This window comes from Bombus terrestris, chromosome 4, assembly GCF_910591885.1.
Source record: "Bombus terrestris chromosome 4, iyBomTerr1.2, whole genome shotgun sequence".
NCBI lineage: Eukaryota > Metazoa > Arthropoda > Insecta > Hymenoptera > Apidae > Bombus > Bombus terrestris.
In genome coordinates, this window is record NC_063272.1 from 15,107,986 (window position 1) to 15,131,204 (window position 23,219).

At 49.3% G+C, this 23,219-nt stretch overlaps 1 protein-coding gene across 4 annotated transcripts in view; it reads right to left on the reverse strand.

Moving 5' to 3' along the window:
• The window catches only part of LOC100651674, a 256,328-nt gene that overhangs the window by 147,264 nt on the left and 85,845 nt on the right, over positions 1-23,219 (reverse strand). For all 4 annotated transcript variants that reach the window (XR_002307646.2, XM_020862719.2, XM_020862720.2 and 1 more), the window contains exons 4-5: positions 18,790-19,602; positions 17,535-18,631 (exon numbers count right to left, since the gene is read on the reverse strand). Coding sequence is in view for 3 of the 4 variants with exons in the window: in XM_020862719.2 (XP_020718378.2) it covers positions 17,535-18,631; positions 18,790-19,602 (1,910 nt within the window). In the remaining variant the exon portion in view is untranslated. The remainder of the gene's footprint in view (positions 1-17,534; positions 18,632-18,789; positions 19,603-23,219) is intronic.

Below are 23,219 nucleotides of genomic sequence, written 5' to 3' on the forward strand. Positions count from 1 at the left end.
TTAATTTGTTTTCGCGCCGGATTATCTTAGGGGATTAGTCCGTCTCCGATTCCCTTCCTCTTTCTTTTTGCCTCTCGCACGCGGCTCATCTCTCGATCTTTCATCCGTACCTCCTACCTCTTCGCCCTGCTCCCGCAGTCTCTTCCTCTCCATGGGTTAAGATCCTCCGACAGAAGCTGGCAATTACGGAAACGTCGGAATTGGAAGGAAGAACAGTATCTTCCTGTGGAATCGATGCTCGACTCGCCTCTTAATGGCTCATCGAACAGATTTCGCTTTACCGGGATATCTGACAGCGCGGCTGTTGCAATTATCATGGGCTTTGGATTAATCGGATTCCTGTAGAAACGTCATCTGGGATCAGTTCGACTCTGACAAGTGCCTCTTGTTTCCTATCGTTCGTTGTCCGTTTGTTTTCCGTGGAAATAACCGCGAACCCGTAATTTTCCCAGATGAATTCCGTAACCGTGAAAATTCAGAAGCCCGTGCAAATATTAAAATTAAAAACACGAACCTTCGAAACGACGGATTTAACGCGCGACTTAATGACTAGAATGCACACAATAATCGCACGGCACTCGAAACGGCCAAAAAGACGAGCTTTTAATGAAACCGGCGCCCCATTAGCGTATGGAGAGAACAAAAAAATGGATTTTTAATTGAAATATCCTTTCTCCCGGCGAAATGGAACGCTAACGCCACCTTCGCCGCCGGCGTAGAAAACCGTATGGGTCCAGCGCGGACGATAACCGTAGGAAACTGTAGTCGCGCAATCGATGTACACACCGGGTGTCCCGATAAAAACTACCTCGCCTATCCATCGACGTTCATAAGCATATGCCTGGTAGAAAAGAAAAAGAAGGAAACGAGAGCTATCGAGCGCGAATAACGGTGTCGATCGGAAATGGCGCTCTAATTCGGGGTTCGATCGCTTTTAGCCGAGCAAATTGGGATGAAAAACTCGTTCTCCATGGAGGGGAAAAAGGTCGCGGGTTAAATACACCGGTTCACGGCGCTTTCCAGTCGGCGGAAAAATGCATTTCAATTATCGGCTCATGCACCCGGCTCGTGCAGCCGCGTACGATGGCAATTTCGGCTTAACCACACCGCTACGCTGGTAAATTCGGCCCGGTCACTCACCCGAAAAGCCAGTCGCGGTACCGTAATTAAATTCCGAACGACTCTCTGGCCGGTCCGTCAAAAACCTTCGAACGGCCATGCGCAAAAAGATTGGAAAGTGCTGAGTCCATGCGGCAACGCAGGCTCCATGCAAATAAATAAAACGCGCGCGACCGTCTCATTTTTCAAAGAGCCGCAAAACTGGACCGTTTCTTTCCAGCCTTTGACTCTGGGTCGAATCGCCGTGCAAACGGTGTCACTGGAGCAGAGATCGTGAAAGCTTTCGATCTGTTTAGAAGGATATTACGATACCACGGACCAACTCGCAGAACGAAAGAGAAAGAGCTTCGGACGTCTATGACGACCAACTTTTAAAGTATGCCTCGACGAAAGGAACGCATCTTGAACCGTCATCCAGAATTTTTACTCAAAAACCTACACCCCTGAACAATTCTTAATCGCTAGCAAGCTGGCTAAGATCTCGGTTCTAGTTGCTATTTCGGGGTGTGTAATTTTTCTCGCTATTTTTGCTCGATCTCTTCTTCCGCGAGAATTTACCAACACGCGAAGGAACAACCCCGGGAGAACGAGTCTGGAGAGCTTGCGATTACTTCGAAATATTTGGTGAAAAATTCTCGCTTTGGAATTCGATGGAACGAGATTAGCGGGCGTAATTTATCGTCGTTTAATTATCAACAAAAAATCGCCTCGACCCCTCGCAGCCATGGGGGAGAAACGCGGCGGTGTACGTAGCGAGTTTCGAGCACGCAGCGCCCCAAAGCAAAGGAAAGAACGAGAGGCAGAGAGGGTGAGCGACGAAGAAAGGGAGTGAGTGGAAGAGGGTGGTGTATCGAGAGGGCGGCGGCGACCGGATTTAATTTTAATCTCTGATGCTTTTAGCGCATGAGACGATTTTTCAAAGTCCCGACCTTCCTTCCCTTACCTCTGCCATGTCGCGGCCTCATAACTCTTGCCCGATGTATTAATGTCGTGTTAGCGAGCAATCTAACAATGCTGAATGACCGCGCGTTTGTAAATGGAGCGGCGCCTGCTCGTTCAAGTGCATGCATGCGTGTACCGTGAGACGGTGACACACTGCGGTGGAAACGGCGTCGACCAGAGTTCCGCTCCCGTCGCGAACCAGGAAGCTGCGAGGACAACACTCGATGTCATTAATCGACACTTTAACCCTTCGCTACCACCAGCAGCGTTAGCGTTTGGTCGATGCCGATGACAAATACAGGCGAGCACGCTACGGGCATCGATAATGCTGCAACAGGAAGTTGCAACACGAAAATGCAAGATCGAGTTACCACCGTGTTATTAATAATCGCGGACTTTGATAACGTGCTTCAAAAGTAACGGAGGTAGAAGGAGATCTTTAACGTTCTTTTTCTTTTTTCTTTTCGATGCAAGAGAACGATCTTGTAATAAATCCATACTGTGTATTACTCGATTATGTCACGCTGAAGCTATCGATAGAGCTTCGACAGCCACTCGCAGACTATTTCGGAAAACGATTTCCTGGAACAACGAGGGGCCACCGAAGAACGAACAAACAACCATAAAGTTTACAGCGGTTGATTCGTTCCGGAGCGGAAGAATCGATACCAGAAGGAGCCGGGTGTGTCCGAATGGAGACAAAGAACTAATTTTCGGTTTCACCACATAGCGATCCGTTCGTGTTTCACGTAGCGAGATATATCGAGCGTGATCGTTCCGTTTGACCTAGTGGCGGCACTCTGTGCTGCGGGAAGGGATCTCGCTCGACGAAGAACGAAGGGAGTTGACGGACGTTCCGGGCAAACGGCGAGTCGAGCACGCACGTGTAGTGCACGCACGCAGCCACGCACGCAGCCACGCACGGGCGCACGCACCCCGGTGATCCATAACACTGTCAACTCGAGGCACTGGTCGAATCTCCATCTCAGATAAACAACCACGACTGATCGCGGTCTACGCGTGAAACGTTCGCCCCCGAAAACACAACTCGATCCTCGCCTCGGATCGTTCTGCGTGACGTTGTCGTGAATTCATGGATCGCCCCCGTTTCCTCGGGGTTTCACGACCATAGAATCGGGATTAAATGTGTATGATCGAAACGAATGGCTGACCATTTTAAAAACATGCAACCTTTTGTTCAGCGAGTAAATGCGTATCCTGTCGACCGAGCTATCCGCTCGTAGCTACTTTCAGGCTGATTCTAATATCGAAATGGCCATCGTGCGCGCTGGCAAACACGGACGACACGAGTTGAAGGGGAATTTAAAAACTCATCGGGAGGAAAATGTAACGACACGAGTGATCTGCGGTGCTCTAGATGCGCTTTCGTTCCCTCTGTATGAATTCAGCTATTTAGGTCGTTCTTTTCTGTCAATCCTAATACCCAAATGGCTCCGAGCGACGATACGAAGTATCCGGAGGAATCTGTAAACAACAACGACGACAGTACGAAACGCACGGATGCTGATGGGACGCAAGTTGCGTGACATGGAATACTCTGACATCGAGTAATTAACACTTCATCAACAAAAGTTGTTAGGAAAGTTAGGACTATCCCGTGCTCGATGCAGCTATTACTCAACTTTGAGAGCAAGCTGATTGGTCTGCATCGGGGATTGCGAGGTTTTGTAATTATTGGAAGGCAGCGATGTCACGTTCTCGAAAACACGACTTCCATTACGTTCTATCTTCGGTACGCGAAGGAACACGCCTGAACGGCAGAGAAATTATGGCACTGGTCGAGTCACAATCCGCGTACGACCAAAACGAAGCAACTCGATCGAATGCAATCGATAATGACGAACGAGCTACTTGGCAAAGTGTCACGACGAAAAACGAGGCAAGCTGGCAGAAGAAACGGAGCTGGGATTCGTAATTCCGTATCGACGCGAGGATAACTCGTGCAACTCCGGTGGAGCAACCTGGCAGTGTAATTAACGTCGCCGAGGTTGGCCTGAGCGTCGACAACTAGCGAAATCTCGTACAGGCGACAGCGATTCAGTGTGCAACGCAGAATATATGAAATGTGTGTGCAGTTTGTATAGTAAGATCGCGAATTCCACGTGCCTCGAGACGCCAGAATGCAAATAAGGCGATGCCTGCATCTACCCCTTCCACTGCCTTCGACGATAATTACCACGCACGTAACTAGATGCAGAATTGTGCGTTCTCGATTGCGCGTGCTAGACGTCTTCTACCGTACGCTTTGGCGAGTGATATTATCGAAAATTTATATATATACGGAGATTAGGTATTACGACCAAAACGAGATCACGTCTCGAATTCGGCGGATTGATTGGTAAGTTTAACGGTAACTGACAGAGTCAGATAGAAGACTAGTTGAACAAGGGCCTACATAATTTTCAATTCTAAACGTAAGTAGTTGGAGTTTAATCGAACTGGGAATATTCTACCCGAAGAGAAATTCACCGCAGAACCGTTGTTCCAAACTTCCGCGTCGATCACGGAATTTACGATAGCGATTCCGTTCCCGCGAATCCCTCGAAAAGAGGCTTTCATCTTCGAAGCGTTCTAGCTGGTAAACTGCTGCTCTTTGTATCAGGAGACAATGTCTACGGGAACGGAAGCCAGAGCGGTGTTACGTTCCTGTCCGTGTCGATCGACTTCCGCGCACGAGAACGTCCCTCCTTTTTCACCAGCAACCCTTTCCCATTAGCGGACGCCGTTGACTGGTGATAAGCAACATCGAGTCCGGATATCGTGAGCAACGAGAAACGATATTACGGGCGTACGGTCAGGTCAGTTTCGTTATTTCACGCAACAGTGGAAGGCGTTTCCAACGATTGCGATTCGTTCGACTGTAAGGTCGCTGCCGCCGCCGCCGCCTAGGAGAGGAAGCAGGTAAATCACGCTCGACCTGGAAAACGGAGTAATCGGCCGAGCATAGCCGTCATTCACCAGGACGAATCGTGGCCACGGCATTTTTTCGTCGCTACGCTACGCTGCGCTGTCGTGACGTGCGGCAATATAATTACAATATTGCACGATACCGTGATAACGTCGTGCCACCGCAACGGCTCCAGAACCTACAACGAATTCACCATCACCCTGCCTCTCATCGTATGTTCACCTTTAATCCTCGCCTCTGACCCCTCTCTTTTTCCCTCGTAATTAATTGCCCGTTCTCTACCGACGCCACCCACCAACCTGCTAGAACCATTAACTTTATTTACACGCTTCAACCCCCTAGATGTAAACAGGCAGCTTACCGCGTTGCACTTTGCCAAACCGCAACCAGTCTTGACCACGCCAAGTGTCGAGAAAGCTAATCGATTTAATTGCTCGTTGCCGGTCGGTTGAATTTCGATGAACCGTTACCAGTGATATCGGGGTGGTTTCAATGGCTAAACCGAAAGGTGGAGAAGAGCTCGCCTCGAGTTACAGGCGAAAATAATCTATTATTTCGCTGGATCCCCGGCATAGTCGGCCGACGATGCCACCCATTAAATTTATTCACTTACTTCACCCTCCGAGTGTAAACAGTTGGCAGACTACCGTGACGCGATCCTTGACGCGCGGATATTCCCCGTAGACTCGTGGGGAACGGGCCCTCGTTATTTTCCGCCCGCAGTTACGTTCACCAGCGGCGCGTTTGCGTCCACCCTTTCCTTCTCCTTTCCTTGCATATTTGCAAATATAATAATTTCTGCGATGCATACCATCGTCGCGGATAGACACGCGATTTTCTTAGTTCCCACTCTTTTGGGAAGAAAAGAAAATAATCTGTCCTTGCAATTTTCTTCGTCCCTTGTCGTGCACAACAACGCATCCGAAATTTTGTCGGATTCGGGGAACAGCTTTGCCGCGAGTTCCCCTAACTTTCGAAAAGGGCAAAGGGCAGACTATTGCGACTCGTAACGACGCTCTTAAATATTCCTAACCTTTCGCGCGCCCAATTCTGACCCTCGAAATCTCGAGCAAGCGTTTCAAGGATTTCGCCGAAGGAGGGGCAGGGGGCGGACGGTTCGACGAAGAAGCAAAAGATGCGGCCGGAACTGGGCGGAAAGCCTGTTCGAGGGGTCGGGACTGACACAACACTTATATCTTATTCCGTGGCGGTAGAAAATGGATTTATCCTTGCCCTTCTCGTTCCCGCTGAATATGTGCGTAGCTCCGAATCCTCGGGCGTTATTTATTCTCCTTCATCGACATCGAAGCGGGCCAACTCTCGTGCTCCGCCGGATAGCTTTTCCATCATTTAACGTCCCCGCGACGCGTATCAGATTTCGATGCTCGTGAAAAGATTGCTCGCCGCCGGTTCCGCCGTCGCGATATTTCGCCAGATAGATTTTCTAACCATGTAGCGTCTTTAGTTCGCTTGCGATTTCGACTCGAGAAGCTTTCAAACATTAAACTCTATCATCGTCTTACCCGATCCTCCTTCCGCTACCTTTTCTCTAGAGAAAATTTCAATCTCCAAGCAAACACGTTTCTCGAAGCGAGAACACCTCGATTTCAATCTCCAGACGAAGATTCTTGAAGCACGGAGCAACTTTTCTGGTTGCCTGTGCGAAACGGATGCGGGCACTCGATGATAAAAAAGAGACAGCCGTTCTTGGGTGACTATCAAAATAACGACGAGAGTAACAGCAATAGCGGTGCATAATGGCAACGATAATGGCAGTAACAGCAACGGCATGTACACCGCGCCGCCTCGTGTTGCCGCTACCACGTGAGATTTCTAATTGAAGGATCGTCGGCTCTACCGGCGCTCGAGGGCCGATACCCGGCCATCAGGATACTCGATTCTCGATGCCGATCGGCAAACGTTCGCCGCGCTATCTCCACGGGACACGCGTCCACTTCGATCGCCAGCCCGCGAAAGAATGATCGGCTATCGCGTGCGGTCTACTTAACACTTGCGTAATTCTATCGATTTTCCTGCATCGTGAAAGCCTGACGCTTAGTTTCTTCGAACGATTTCAACACATTTATCTAACAGTTACCAAGTAGTTGTCAAGTAGTATCAGCAGCAGTGGTAATAATAGTAGTAGTCCAGTAGTGACCGATAGTCACGGCAGATTTTACCTTCCAAGTCATTGGGAAATTAAGTTGAGGAAAAACCGTCGCAGAACGAAGTGTTGGAGATAGTGTACTTTGTAACAATGTCTTGATCTTCTTACACGCGACACTGCCTTCACCGTAGCTAACGGCCATTAATCATTCTCGTTTCTCTAGCCGTGTATCAGTAACGAACAAACACAGTGAGAGTACGTCTTCTTCTCCGTTTCGTAGATCACCGCGGCTTAGCTTCCAGCCTCGATTCACGACGAAGAACCCTGTAAACCTCAATGCATCGATCTAATCTTATACGCTCTGGCTTTAAAATTCTATCTAAAGATACGAAGGCGCATCTATTAGACGTTATCCAACTATAACTGCGCCAAGGGTTGCCTGGAGCTACCATTCTACGGAGACTCGCTAAAGGAAAGCTGTGCACGACGATCGCAGACGATCGCATCTGGTTCGAGATAGCCCGCCGATAAGCTCGTTCTGCTCGTATAAAATTACGGAGAAAATTTCAAAAAAAGCTGCACTCCGAACGATAGAAGGGAACGAGACCCTTAAATGGCGCCAGGTGACCCGGCATAGCCGAATTGAGATCGGAGTCGACACACGTTTCAGTGTCGTATCCCGTATTCAGTTGGAGAAGCATCGTTCGAAGTTGTTCGCGTATATTGCTGGTCGTATCGTGGACCGACATCTCGATGCGCGAGATACGCAGCCCGAAAGAAGGTTGTCGCGAGCCCGACACACGTACGAAATATTCGCGCGCTTAATGGACCATGCTCGTGTACGATTCTTAACGTTACGAGCCGCGATCTTCCCTAAATTTTCCTGCAAACGTGGCACATCGCGCCTCCTCGTAAACCGTATCGGTTTTAGCCTTCGCCTACCGCAAGAAACTCTGCTACCTGCTCGATATATCGCGTTACATTCGTGCGTTTTATCGCATTTCTCCGAGCTTTATGCGTCCCTTAAAATGTTTAACGATGATCGAGGACTCGTTACCAGTCTCGCTTAGAAGGGGGAAAACGGTGAAAACCACGAGGAAAATTACGAGACCATTTTTCTCCGCGATCAGAAAGGAAAACAAGAATATTTCTGGAGGCGACGTCGATTCGATCCGGCGGGGACGAGGGACCGCGAACAAGACCGGAATGACAAATTATGTCCCGGTGACCCTAGTTTACCGTAGTCATAGTAGTCGGATTAGACCACGTAATCGACAAACGATCCATCAGGACGCCGATCCGTCCCTAAATTCGATCTTAATACATCTGGTCATCGGGCAATCGCTTTCTCTCTATCTTCGTCCGATCTTGTGACACCATGGCGGGAGAGATCTCCGCGTAACCGATCCTACCTGACTGGCGTACTAATGCCGCACCCAGCGACGAAGATTGACGGACAAACCTCGGGAAAAAGACGCCTTTCCCCTTCTTGTTTTAACCGTTAACGAGATTCCGCGTGAAACATTATCGTTCCGCCGGTAAAACGTACTTTTCTCGTCTTGCTTTTTTTTTTTTTTTTGACTTTTCAATTGGTATCGACGGCGAACGAGAGAGGATACTTTTGCTTGGAGTTTAAAGAATCGAACAGACGCCACACACTGTAAAAGTGTTTTAGCCGGACGACTTCATCATCCGCCTCCTTTTTCTTCCTCTTCTTCTTCTTCTTCCTCTTCGGTAGATTCTTTTTAGAGCAACATCCGCATGGCGTTGATCGAGTGGCCAGGATGATGAATCGACCATCGTGTTACGTAAAAAGTTACGCTGCACGAATTCTATGAGATCCACCCTCCTATGCAACCGGCTGGATTGACAAATCCTACTCGCCGGCTTTCACCTTGACACCGAGTACGATCCATCGTTCCAATGGAATTTCAATCATCCTTGATTATCTCCTATTTCACTGGGTTCGCTCTTTCTTAATTTTCGATAATTAGCTCGGCTTTCAGATTTTTATCGTCTAATTTCATGACAGACGGAACTCCGATTAAGATCACAGCGTGATGATAAACCCTGCCGAATGACTCTCTAAACGACTCGACAAGCATTTACAATTGATAGACATTTTTCTGTCCCGATGAACGAGACAAGATCGTGCGATAAAAATTTCTGTTAAACGAGCCAATTACAAGAGACAAACGCATCGACAGCTGCAATCGCGAATGAACCTAATCAGGCCTGAACAAGAGACGCGCGCTCGCTGAAAGAAAAGTGGATTTAGTCGGCACAAATAGCGTAGTTCAAACGCGGGAAATTCAAAGGTCCGTGTGCAGGGGATCATAATTAAACGACAGAGAGCGGACCGGCGCTAATTAAAAACATAAATCTTCATCCAGCTAGGTACCCGCAGACTTGGTGTTATTAAATTCAAGGGTATTAATTACCTCTGCGACGCGAGACTTAGGAAATGACATTTGAATCGCAAAGAGTTCCACGGGCAAAGAACAAAGCACGGTAAAGCAATATTCGAGCAGAGGGGGGCAGGGCTTCCTCGGTGTCCGACACAAAGCCAGCGTTAATTAACAATTAAAGTTATTACATCCGTTTGGTTACGGACGAACGACTTTTCTACCTACGCGCTGAATCACAAACGCGTATGTTACTGTGTCTAGTAAGTAGCTGTTTCGAACGTGTATGCATGCGCGCGCGTGTGTATGTGTATATATATATATATATATATATATACAATATATATACATACGCGTACGTGTACACAACGATGGGCATTCGATACGGCGGGAATTTTCAAAGGAGCCAGTACCCGTGAAATTTTAATATCCTTTGAACATTATTCCCGTTGAAGTTCGCCTTTTTTCGCGTTCCATGGAGCTTCGAGATGGAAGCGAAATGCTAATATCGCGAGTCGTCTTGCACGCGTGTAGATCTCAAAATTTCACCGAGCTTATGAGAACCCTTTGCAGAAAGGCTGGCGAGTGGTATCCGCGAAACGAATAACAAATTCGAGGGCGGTCAGCCTCGGTCTCGATCGCATCATCACGCGAAACACGCGTGCACGTTTCGCGCAAGAAAAGCTTGCCTAGCACGTTCGAGAAGTCGGCACGCGCATACATTTGCATTTTACGGCGCGTCTAATTGAGCTGTTCGTTACATCGTCGTGGCGATTCCCGGCGCGTCAATTCCTCGCGTATACGCGTCGTCTCATCGTCATCCGTTACTTACGCGATCCTTCGTTTTCTCGAATCGTCCGCGATACCGTAATAAACGCGAGAAAAGGCGAATAAATCGATCGAGTTCCGCCGGTTCGTAAAAGAAATCTCTGCTGCTCTCGAGAGGACCCGTTTGAGGATTGTCGCCGAGAGTGAAGCAGTTTTTGGCGCGCGTATTTACGACGTACAAAGCAAGGAGTGCGGCTGAAATATGACGAAACTGGTCTAGTTGGCGTTATTATCTACGAAATCGTGACACTTTGCCCCGGAAGGGAGAAGGTGAAACAAGCTACGACTATATCACGGCACGAATGTTCTCGCCGCACTGATTTATCAACGCGACCGACCTTTTTCTTAGGCGTAGTCGAGGATCTATAATTGAATCTAGAAAACGATCGGACGAAAGGTCTCGACGAAGATATTTTCGTGTTTCGAAACGAATATTACATACGCGTACACGTAGTTGGTGTGCTATACAGCGTGAGAAATTTTTACTGGCCAGCGAAGAAAACCAAAATTTGCTTGGAAATTTAGCGTAGCGTTCTAGGGACGATGACTTCGGCTCGATCCACGTTCTCCGTTTACCATTTTCTTGTTAGTATACGCTGCGATCTACAAAGCATATTGCGTTTCACGTTATTAGTTCCATTGTAGGACGTATTTTCATAAAGTCCCCTGCGCTCAGCGCGTATTCATAAACAAAGCCGGCGCTTCATCTCTTTTTCGCTAGCCGGAACATACTCGTAATTAAATATCAGTGTGGCGGCACCATTGTCTCGGTGCCGGTTCCGGAAAATACATTTTCAAACTCTTCTCTGGCCAACCAGGGTCGCCTTTGTCATAATCAAACAGACGGAATGGCCATGAGAAAATCGCGAGGCGCAAGTCCCGCGAAAAATTCTTGGCGCACGTGATTCGAGCGACTAAATGGTCGACCGTCGTTTAAATTCTGTCCGTTCCTCCGGCATGCTCGCTTTGGTAAGCTTTGGTAAGCTTCGTAATCGTAAAATATTTGTATAGTAACGTCGGATTCGCGACGAGAGGTCTAGAAAATACGGGATACGAGACTCGCTCCGCGACTATTCACGGTGGCGCCATTCCTTTTTCCTTTCTCGTTCAACGATAGAAAATTTCTCTTTTAACAAGAAACGAGTTAATCGATCGAATAAACGAGTCGCGAAAAACTGGAAAGTCATTTACATGGAGGCCCGTGAGAGGTCGCCAGGTTAAATTAACATCGCGAATACAACGGCTGAAAATAATTGATAATTACAGCGCGCGTCGATGCGAGCCTCGTGTACGTTCAATTTACATGTATGCAAATTCCCCGGCACAATTCACCGCGTCATTGTCCCGGTCGAGACGCACGATCGCGGTGACGTCCGCTTCTTTTCAGCCGTCTCCCGTGCAATTTGCCTCGATACGACCGACGTACGAAGGCCGAACAATCAACGCCGTAAACCTTCAAGACCTTTATTTTAAAAAACAATTTAACTTGGTCCGTGCGGAAAAACCGAAGAACCCTTCACGTTGAATAGACCCGGCGAAATTGCGCCCTCGTCAGGATCGTTTTTCCCCTCGAACCTTTCGGAAATCTGGACGTTCAAAGAAAATTTCAATCTCTCTCTTTCGGCCTGGTTCCCAGACTGCATCGTTTGGCCAACGTCCGGTGATATATGGAGCGGTCACGAAACCCACGTATACCGGGGGTTACGAACCTCCAAATTGATTCGAATCGTTTCTGGGCTATAATGCTGGATAACTAATGACTCTCGCGCCAGCCCTGCTATCGCGACAGGTACGAGAAAGCTCGGTCACGTACGATGCACCGCTTCTCCATACACCAGTCGTTTAACTTGCGTTTTAATCGTAATTTCTGATTCCGTTCGAAAATTGAGATAGCCGCGTGATGTGCTTCGTTAATTATTACCTATCAGCCGTTACAGTTTTACATGGCCGACTATCGAGACAGTTTTTTCAACGTAGAAATTACGCACGACAGGTGTCGCAGTAATAGACTTCAATTTCACTCGAGTTTATCGTGCGATCGTCGCTTATCGAACTAAATGAATACAAAATGAGAGCGTAGGAATAACAACGAGCACGTTCTGCAACTTTCTGCCGCACGATAAAAGTATCACGGCTGAAAGACAGATTTTGTGAAAGATCATTAGCGTCGTAAAGAGATCATTGTAATACGGGAATATTAAACGACAAACGGTAACGCGTTCGTTGCACCGCGTTAGAATTACGAGGGAGAAGCAACGTAAACGGTGGCTGGTTCCAGGAGCAGATACGTTGGACCGTATTGCCGTTATTATTCCATAAATAATAAACGGAGTAGAAGCCACTTAGCGTGGCGGTAATTTAGGCCAAGTTCACCAAGTACCCGATCTGGTCGTTCCTTTTTCGTAATTACACCAACGTGCGATTTCAATATCCGCATCGCGCCGACTTAACCAGCTAATCATAGGTGTTCGCGTTGCACGTCGCCGTCCGTTAATTGGCGTCACGAACAGCGCAGAGAATGATGAACGGGAGCGTCGCGAGAACCGAGTAAAAAACTGAGGATGAAAGGGGAGAGGAAGAACGAGCGAGAACTAACGAAACGGGGACGTTGTTGTGGCGAACGGTGAAGAGACGAGCGGTGTACTTCCATCAGGATCAAATTGAAAAGTAATATCGATACCGAAGCGTGACATAATTGCTCGCTCGCATTGGCTCGCGTAGCCGCAACTACGTCCGGCAAGATAATTACAAACTTCGCCCCTCTATCTGGTTTCTTTCTGAATCTCTTTCTCTTCTCCGTACCCTGTCGATTGGCTCCGTTTTGCGGCTCGATGTACACGCGCTCATCCACAGCTATCGGCTTTTAATAATCGCTCGTGAAACTCGTTAAGATTCCGACGGTTAATCGACGTAATACGCGCATTTCTCTTCTAATTGGCGAAATCGAGGTCTCAATCGGGACCGGGCAAAACCGGCCCTCCGTTTTACCGATCGGCAACCAACGGGACCCGAAAATTAAGCGGAAACGTGAACGAGGGAACAAATTGTACACCGACAACACGGAGCTAGCTTATCAACGCGTGTCTACAAGAAGACGAACATCTCGTTGGCCGAGTGGCTCGAGCCGCGATTTCGAGCCAAGAATTCCACCCAACGTCCGGCGATCGTTAACGAAGCGTGGACACGAGATGAAACGGTCGTTTTAAATAGAAGATTAATTCCTGGGAACCTTTTAGCGTGATTTCGGTGATTCTTTATAGCCGGCCGACCCATGTAGGTATTACAGTGACATACGGACGTCGCTTAACTTAATAGTCGATGCGTTAACACTGGCTGGCGTTATAAAAGAAAAGATGGACAGGCCTACGTACGTGTCGCCCACGCGACGACACTGGGCGCCTAGCGTGCCTGCATTCACTTATACAAGAACACGCTTGACTCGTGAAGAAAAAAGAAAAATATGAACCCCCTTCGACGAAGATAATCAGAGGTATCGCGGAGCGGATGTATTCTGCAGGAATTATTATACTAAACGAGGTGCCACGACCGGGTGCCAAGACACCGAGTATTATCCCATTAGAATAAATGCAAAGTAGAGTTCTACCTTCTCCCATCTCGATGTACCTCTCATCTCTTTCCATCTCTTTTCCCGACCTCCTCGTCATCCCGACCAATTCTCTTCTTCCACGGTATTCGTCTCTCTTTTTCTCTCCGTTTCTCTCTATACACCGTTCTCGTCTCGCGAAGGTACTCGTTTCCTCTCTGTCTGTTTGGTACAGGCTCGCGTCTGGTCTGGTGCAAGGGTGGAAAATAGGAGGCAGCCGGAGCGGTAGGGCGCATTTACATGATATGAATATAATGGAGAGGGACGGGTCGCTGGCAAACCCGGACTACGAGAGCGCTACCTGTTGAACGAAGAGTTCAAACCCACGGTGACCTACCGGATATATTCGGCCGGTGTGGACCGGCGCCCCAGCCTTCGAGGTCATTTCTGCATCTTCCATCCACCTCTTTTCGAGTTCACCGACACTTGTTAACTCGAGATACCGCTTCTCAAGGCGCAAGAGAATTCATCTCTTGATTTTCGTGCGATTATTCTCTCTGTCCAGGAAAAAGAAAAATTTTGTTTAATAAATCGCGATCGAGAATCAACCACGTCGATACGTTGCCTCCAAAATAGTCGAACAGCGACGGGAGCAATCTTCGTGAGAAGAAACAGTCCTTTCGGCGAGGAACAGAGAGTCGAGAGAATTACGCGAGAAAACTGAAGAGGAAATGTCACCTGTCCAATTAAGGACCACTCTCCTATCGACGATAAGATCTGGTGACGCGCGCACGAGACTAGACTCCGTTCTACGAACCACAGACAAACGTCGTCGCAGGCATAAATACGAGTACGTATGTATAGAAGAGAGCGTGTGTCATTCAACCAAGAGAACTCCGGATGTTTCCCTTCGTTTCGTCGATTCTCTTTCAACGCGTCGCTTCTCATCGAACAGTCACCGGTCCCTGTTATATTATGCGCTCATCGAGCGCAGCGGAGTTAAACCGTGAGTACACATCGATGCATTTCAATATCAACTTCGTCCGATCGTTTCCTTTCAAGTTAATTCACATTCTTGTTCCCCCTCCCCCTATGCTCTTTCTCTGCCGATATTTCGACGAAAACATGCGACACAGTGTCGCGAAGGAGGTTATTCCTCGAAGCTCGACATTGCAATTTCCAGAGAGGCGGCGAGCGATCGTCTCGTAAAAATCGTTCCGAGGCAACCGGAGCACGTTTCGAGAGGCGAAACGTTGCTGAAATAAAGGACAGGGAAATAAAGAGAAGCCCCCGGCGGCCGGAGGAAGAGTCGAACATCGAGTCGAGAAACGGAGGGGAGAAGCGTGAAGGCAATATAAAGGGCCAATAAAATCACGACGGTTAACAATACGGGCGGACTTGGCCCACCGCCTTCTTCGCCTCGCGTCCTCTCTCTGTTTCACACCTTCCCTCACTCCGTGCTTTACCCCCCATGGACAAGGGAACGCGACCTGCACCCACCCTTGGTCAATTTTATCTGTCGCGTCAGCTTCGCTAGAATCTCTTCTAGAACCGCTCCGGTGAACTTGTGAAATTCCAAGTTCACTTCAGTCCCCGGGCAAACCCATCGGGAAATTGACGCGTGGAGATAACACGAGGAAGAAGAAGAAGAAGCCTGGAAGAAAAAAAGCTCGTTGCCTGCCGTAATACAAGTGGCTATACTCGTTCCTTTCGATCCCCGAACGCGAGACGACGAAGCCACGCCGAATATTCATGAAGTTCGAAAGTAACGGGACGACACTCGTATTCCGGCAACTTCGAGAGGTGGCTGTATTCGCAACGACCAAATACTTTGCCACAGACTACCGGTATACATGGCGACCGATCATGGACGAGAACGAGGGAATATCGAGGGAAAAGGAAGGCGGATCTCGTTCGAAACGAGACAAGTTTCGCGCTCGGGGCTCAAAATAAATTCGCAAAATCGTTTCGCTGGCGATTGTCTCCGGTACCGGTTGGTTCGAAAACAGCGGACAGAATGATCCTTGCGCGTTCACCGTTCAAACCAGTAGTCGTACAAAGAAACGGCAGATACGTCGTATGGCTGGCCGAAGCGCGATTAATTTCAATTCTCGTCGCACTCGGCCACTTCCTACGAGACGGTAAACACCGATTCCAACGAATCCCGGTACGAACAACGAAGGATAGCGAACAATGAAAGAAAGAGGAAGGACGCGAGGCGCCACTCTCTCGTGAGACGAGTCCATCGGAATCGTTCTCGCAGCCGGGTCACGATCACGTTCGAGGACCACTGTATTGCCGACGCCACGATCCATTAACGATATACGATTGCCTGTTCGGCCGTTTAAAGTCCGATCGAGCGAGAATCGCGACGGCGTTTATCGTCACCGATCGCCAGCACTAGCTCGAGGAAAACGCATTCCAGAAAACTTTTATCGCGACAGGCGCTGGTCGTTCGCGATTACTTCTGCTCCCGGATCTGGAATATTCTTCGAAATCGCGAAGCCTTACCTTTCGTTAACGCGCGACGCACGCCACGGGACATTCCAGAGCGTAATTTTTCTTTCCACAAAGTACCGCGCGCCTTTTCCCGGGATCGTGTATTAATGGCAGCGATTGAGAAAGCCTCGATTTCGCGATAGATCGTTATTAACCGCGCCGCTGGTAATTACCTTCGGCTAATAACTCGACATAGCGCTCGCGGACAACTGCGATCGTGCACCGTGTCGACGCAGTCGGTTTGCACTGCGTGCGCGATCTCGATACCCGCGAACACGGATACAAAATACACGAAGAATGCCATTCGACTTCGCAGCATCCAGCCAGAGGTAAGGTTTATTACAGACAGGTAGGTCGCGGCTAGGGTTAAAGGGAAAACACGCATATACCCGAGAAGAGGTTTATCCCGCCGCGTAAACCACATGCGATTTATGCTCGACCAAACGCTCTCACGCGAGCCCCCAGCTGCACGCTTTTCGTTCTAAGATCGTTTGTCGAAGACGCGTGCCCCGGAGATCAAAGGTCCAGACGTCTCGAGAAAATCTGCAGCAACCCTCTGCGCAGCTCGCAACCGTTACCTTTGAGAACCTGTACCCTGTGAATCGACGATTGTTCGCGAGAACGCAACTCCTTCTTCCTTTCAGGCCCTCGCGTCACGCACACGAGAACAGAGAGAATCGAGCCCTTGGATGTTTAATTGGCTCCAGTTCGCTTTGTTTTCAGAACTCGATGGTCTGTTTCCGTGCCAACGTATTAAGAACGGCGCTCGCGAAAATGAAAAGAAAATTGCTAGACTCTGATTAGTGACAAAAAACGAAACAAATAAAAAGCAATACGCGTTAAGCAATAAGCAAAAGCAATACGTGGAAAGCTACGATTTCGGAATAGAAGAGGGGCGAATGGACGAATGGCTTACAGGAATATTCCGTGTCACACGACGATACGTTTCGTCAAAGGTAAACGATAAGTTCTGTTTCGCAACCGAACGAACGTCCAGCCGAAGGAGGCGTCGCGTAAACAAACGGTAGTCAGACAGTGGACAATTACAGATAGCCAGAAGGAACAATGACCAGAGAAGAATGAACGGCAGAGTCGTAAATCTTTAGCGGAAACAGGTGGACGCGCGTGATCGCGAGTAGTATAGTTGATTGAGTAACTGACCTTGCGAAGAAAGCTGCGGCTGCGCTGGCCTGCGCCGGCGTCCCTGGTACCCCGCTCACGTTGTACGAGTACTTGGTCTCCTGGTACACTTGATACGCGCTTTGCGGCTTCGAGTGCGACGATCGGTGATAATAGTGATCGGCGTACACGCTCTTCTCCGCTGGACGTTCACCGGCGACCTTGGACAGGCCGTAACTCTGCATCGCGGACGAGGAGGACGTTTTCGAGTGACACTTCTCGTGACCGTTCTTCTCCGGCCCGTGCAAATGCGATTTCTCGTGGGCAGAAACAACCGTCGGCTTATCGATAGTCCCGTACGATTTAAAATCGTAACCCTTTAACTCGCCGTAGTACTTAATGTTCTCGACCTTGAACCCGTGACCGACATCGTGACTCTTAGACTTGCCGGTCTCGTGCTTCCCGTAACCGAGTTCTTGGGCCGATTTCATTCTATCCCCGCACTTTCCGATGCCCTCGATACCGTGAAGAACTGCCTTCGTCGACGGTTTCTCGATCTTCAACATCGATCTATCGCACAAACGTCCTTGCACCGCCTCACTAGCCTTCAGCAAAGAATCCACGGCACCCTTGTATCGGTCGCACGTCGACGAATCGCACGGCACACCGGAACCACCGTGGCAAACATTAGCAGAAACGGTACCACAACCACCACCACCGTTTCCCACACCGATTCCGCAAGACCGATTTTGATGATGGTGGAACGATTTGGACGAGTCCGCGTGACACCTCGACGACGATATCACTTCGCAGTCCTCGGTATCATCCTCGTACGTCTCCTCCTTGCTCGAGTTATTATTGTTATTGTTGTTCGGGCAACGCGTGTCGCACGACTTGTACGGGAGTCGCGACCGCGATGAAGGACCGCGTGTTGCTTCTCGCGCGGTTGGCGTGATACTGGCCAGATTAGAGGGCGTCTCGGCGCCATGAGTGCCGCCGGTTCCCCTGCTGGAGTTACCACCACCGCCGCTGCCGCCACCGCCAACGCCACCACCGGTACCGGTACCTATACTCCCTCCTCCTGTTCCTCCTCCTCCTCCACCTCCTACTCCTCCACCTTGTCGTTTGCTCCTGTCCTCCTGTCCAATTGACAACATTACGCGTTACCGCTAATTGTTCTGAATTCGTGAAAACTCGATTCCCGCAGGAAACTGGAAATGTAGGAATCCAGGGAACAGGAAAATGATTTTTGGCAACATAAGAGAAACGCAATTATACATACGAGAGTCGGACTCACCTGCACGCGTTTGTAATCGTCCTGGCGTCTAGCTACTTCCGAGTACTTTGGAGGCGGTTCGGACCTCGGCGGCGTCTCCTGATACTTGGGCGGTCTGTCGAATTGTCTGTACTTGGGTGGATCGATGTAAGGATTGTTCTGATGCCTGTAATAATTTGGCAGTTGACATTCCGTTAGGTCAGACTGCGATCTATTCAGCTGATAGTTAGGCGGCGCGCTCGTCTTCTGTTCCTGATGGCCCTGCTTCGCGTGCTTCGGAGGGATCGCTTTTTCCTGAACGGTGTGCGACTTGTCCCGTTTGTCGCTTCTGTCCTTGCAGCTCTCGAACTTGCCGTCTTTAGCCTTTTCTTGCGTCGCGGGCCCATCGATCTCGTAGAAGGTCAGTTCTTTTTTGCCCTGGCCCTTCTCTACCGCGGAACGATGAGCCTTCGAATGATGTTGGACGTTCTCCGCTCTGACGGGCGGATCGATCTGATAGAAAGTTAATTCTCGCGAGTCTTGCGACTTGGATCGTGTCTCGTGGGTCGAATGATGCTGTCTCTCGGGCTGCGAGTGACTCCGCAAGTACCTCTGATCGATTTTCCCGACACCGTCTTGATGCCTCGACGATAATCTCGCGAACCTCTCGTTCAGCCCCAGTCTGACCGAGTTACGACCGTACTCCAGGTACTCGTCGCCGTACTTGAACACTTGCCGCGGCTTATATTTCTCCTCGAACTGCGAGTAGTTGTAAGTGTTGAAGCCCACCTGATTAAAATTTCTGCTGAGATTGGACGAATCGTAATCGGTCGACGTGACAGCTTCCATGTTTATCTGAAACGGAAGAGCCGAGAAATGAACGTTACTCTAAATGAACGTAGAATGAAAGAGGAATAGCGACGCGGAAGGCCGAAAACGGGAGGAAGATCCAGAAGGGCTACGCTTCGAGTCGAGAGGAGAAAACGATTCAAGGGCGCTCGACGAAGCAAAGGAATAAGAAGAAGGACTCGGGGCAGGCAGGAGACCATAAATCGGGGAACGTCTTACTCCTAAATGCCCGGAGTATTTACCGTGAAACAAAAAACCACGGCGCGATAAATAAAATCTGACACCGAGGGGGCGTGTCTTCGCGTCTCTGTCTACCTCTGTTTCGCGGATAAAGCGCCGCTGCTTCTTCTTCCTCTTCTACTTCTTTCTGCGGTTCTTTCGCTCGGCCCCGAGAAAAGCGGTCCGAGCGAACCCCTGGTCCGAAACGTCTGAAGAGGGTTGCAGGAAGCCGGTCTCCTTCGCTCGGCTCCGAATTCCACGTCGAAAATCGAGTCGCGCTCGAGGAACCGGTTCGCACCTCCGGACCCGAAGGCCAATCGATTGCGCGTGTATGTGTGCACGTTGCGAGAGAGCTGCTTTCACGATACAACCGTGATCACGCGGGTTTCTCTCATCTTTTTCACTTTTTTTCTCTTCGCTGCTCGAGCCCTTATCCAGAGTACGCTGCGAGGCAGTGGCACCGGCAGATGCGAGATCGCGATTAGACGATTCGACGAACTCGCAGCAATCCGCTTTCGACGAGATTGCGCCCTGCCAGCTTCCCTTCTCCACAGGGGACAATTGCGCTCGTCGCTCTAATACCGCGAATTAAAATTCGAATTAACGTCCGAATGACTCGAGACCAAGTCGAGAACAAGAGGGAAGAAAAGTGGAAGACATTAAGGGAAATATGCCTAGCCGTGGATTATTCCGCCGGTAATCGGTGCTTTCGAGCTGCCTCGATGGCTAATCTTTTGACCTGAAATCAAATTTCGCTGATCGAGCTCGGTTGAGAGAGCAACGTTTGACAAGTAATCGTTGCCGGGTCACCGGGTATATCGGAGTTCATAACTTCTTCTAGAACATCGAGAGCGCCCCCTCAGGGGCCTCGGTTATATATTACCAGCTGTAATGAAGACTCCAACGGCAGCGAGCTACCGAGCCACAGCCTTGTTTATCACCTTACCTCAAATATACAATTAACATGTTGAAAAGGCGCCCGAAGCACTCGAAATCGCAATCTTCCTTTGCTCCGCACCGACGAAAGAAAGGGTTGCGAAGCCTGCATTCAGCCTTGTTACCTCGTACACGGCTCGTTAAAGCGTGTCTGGATCTTTAGCCCATAATCCCTTCCCTCATCCTCAAACTATCTCTCGAAAGAGACTTTCAGAATTACTGGTCGCGACCAACCAAATCACCGCAGATTTTCCAAGATTCGTTCACGGTCGCCGAGCTTATCAATCAAAGAGATCGATCGCTTTTCGAAACTTGCGTCAAACTGGCCTGAATACTAGGGGAAGGGGGAAGGGACACGATCGACTTTTCCCGACCGAACACAGCTGCCATTATTAAATATAATTAAAGAGAAAGGTTGTCCAGAGCGGAGGGAGTCTAGAAGCTGCGTCATTCACCGGCGATTTTCTTCCAATTATATTCAAAGAGACCGGAATAATTCGCTCTCGACACCAGAAAATTAATCTTCGATCTTAATCGAAATACGTGCTAAGCGGAGAACGTCGACTCGACGGACGGACGAGGTGAAAACGACGCAGCGGAGAAAGAGCAGACCGGAAGTCTCGGTTGCAAATAAGAATGACGCGGTCGATCGTTTCGCGCTGGATTCGAGATACTTCAGCCGACTCGCTACGTAGACAACGTGTCCCCGAATGCACGATACGCGCAATATTGATAGTCCGTCGCGGCAGAATTCTCATTTATCTTCATCCTTCAATTTCCCGTGTACACGTGCTCGATCGTCCGCGCCCGCTCAGCTCGCCAGAAATAAAAGAAGGCTACGGTGTTTTCTAAAGTACACGCGCCGAGAGCGATAGTCCTCCGAACGTATTCCAAGCGTCGCCATCCGATCCGGCTACGCGACGGATATTGCATCGAATCGGCTAGAAAGTCTTTTCAGCCTTTCCAACTACCCGGAGGATAGATAGACCCGGAGCGCATCTCGCCGATGTATCTTCTGCATTTCCCCTCGCCTATTATTTATCTCGTCTCCGTAGCAATCTTTCGAAAATTAATGGATCCGCCAAACTTCGCGAGTTTATACCATCTTTAACGCTGCATCTTTAATAACCCAACAATGTAAGCTTCTTTGCGCGCGGATCACGGTTCGATATTATTAACGAGGGGGCCGATAATTACGTATCATCCTTCTTTGGCTATCAATCATGTTACGATTATAAAGCGATTCACGAGAGCAACGTTAAGATGAAACTCGAGCACCTTTCGTGGAATCTTCCAGCGTATAACGACATTGATACTGGTGAAACGCGAGGCGACTTTCTTCGTGCCTCGTAACTATCTACCGCGTGCATAAATATTAATAGAATTTTTGAAAGTTCCATTCCGGAAGACGATAATAACGTTGTTTGCGTTGGCAATAATAAGTTTCGTTACAGAAAGACGGAGTTGGACGCGGGCCCGTGCCGTGTCTGCGAACGGGGCCCCGTAATTACGGTTACCGGTGAAATTATTCAGGCAGTCGTGCTATATACACGGGGTGTCCGCGGAGGAAACGACCACCTTCGCGCAGACGGTCGACCGATTAGTATTATTAGCGGCGCTAGGCGAAATCGGTAAGCGTCCCCTGCTGTTTCGTCCCATTCCTTTTTTTTCTCTTCGTCGAGTCGCGTCGGTACATTCCACGTGCTGCACCGGAATTTATCTCTCGACATCGGAAACGCGGTGCCCATGGTGAAAAAACTCGGTTGATCACAGTGTTCAACGCCACCGTTGATAATCGTCCCCCCGACAAAAGAGAAATCGTGTCCCCGATCGTAATAACGAGTCAACCGTGAGCATAATTAATCTCAAGCAGAAGGAGAGACGGTTTCCAAGAAATTCTCTTGGAGGACACGAAAAAGCGAGAGTCTTGCGACGCAAGAAAGGCTAACGAAGTCGATGCTTGAACGTTCTCAAGAATACCGACGAACCTTCTTACCGTGACCTCGCGAGGCTAATTAGTCGTTTAACCGACGATGGTTGTCGAAAATAGCGGTGGTTTCGAGTCGACGGACTGGCCTGCGTCGTTGGTTCCACCCTCGCAGCCGAGTCGAAACGCCGCAAACTGCAGCGAAAAGGAGCAACGAGACGTGGAGGGAGATGCCGGTCCTGAGGTACGAGCGGCATTTCTCTTGGCAATTTGCGAATTATTAATTTAACCGTCCCCCTTTAACGCTACGAAGCCCGCGGCTAATATTTTCCCCGGAACCACCAACAGTGGCAAGGGGGGATGGATGTAGGAGCTTGTCGGAGAAGGGAGACGGAATTTGCGGAGAGAAGGATGAAGCGAGAAAGACGGGGCGAAAAGGAGGTTGAGAGAACTAGGAGAAGCGGTGGAAGGAGTTGGCACGATGTAGATGGTCGTATGGTCTCGCCATGGTACCCTTGGTTAACGTGCAAACGTGTCCGAA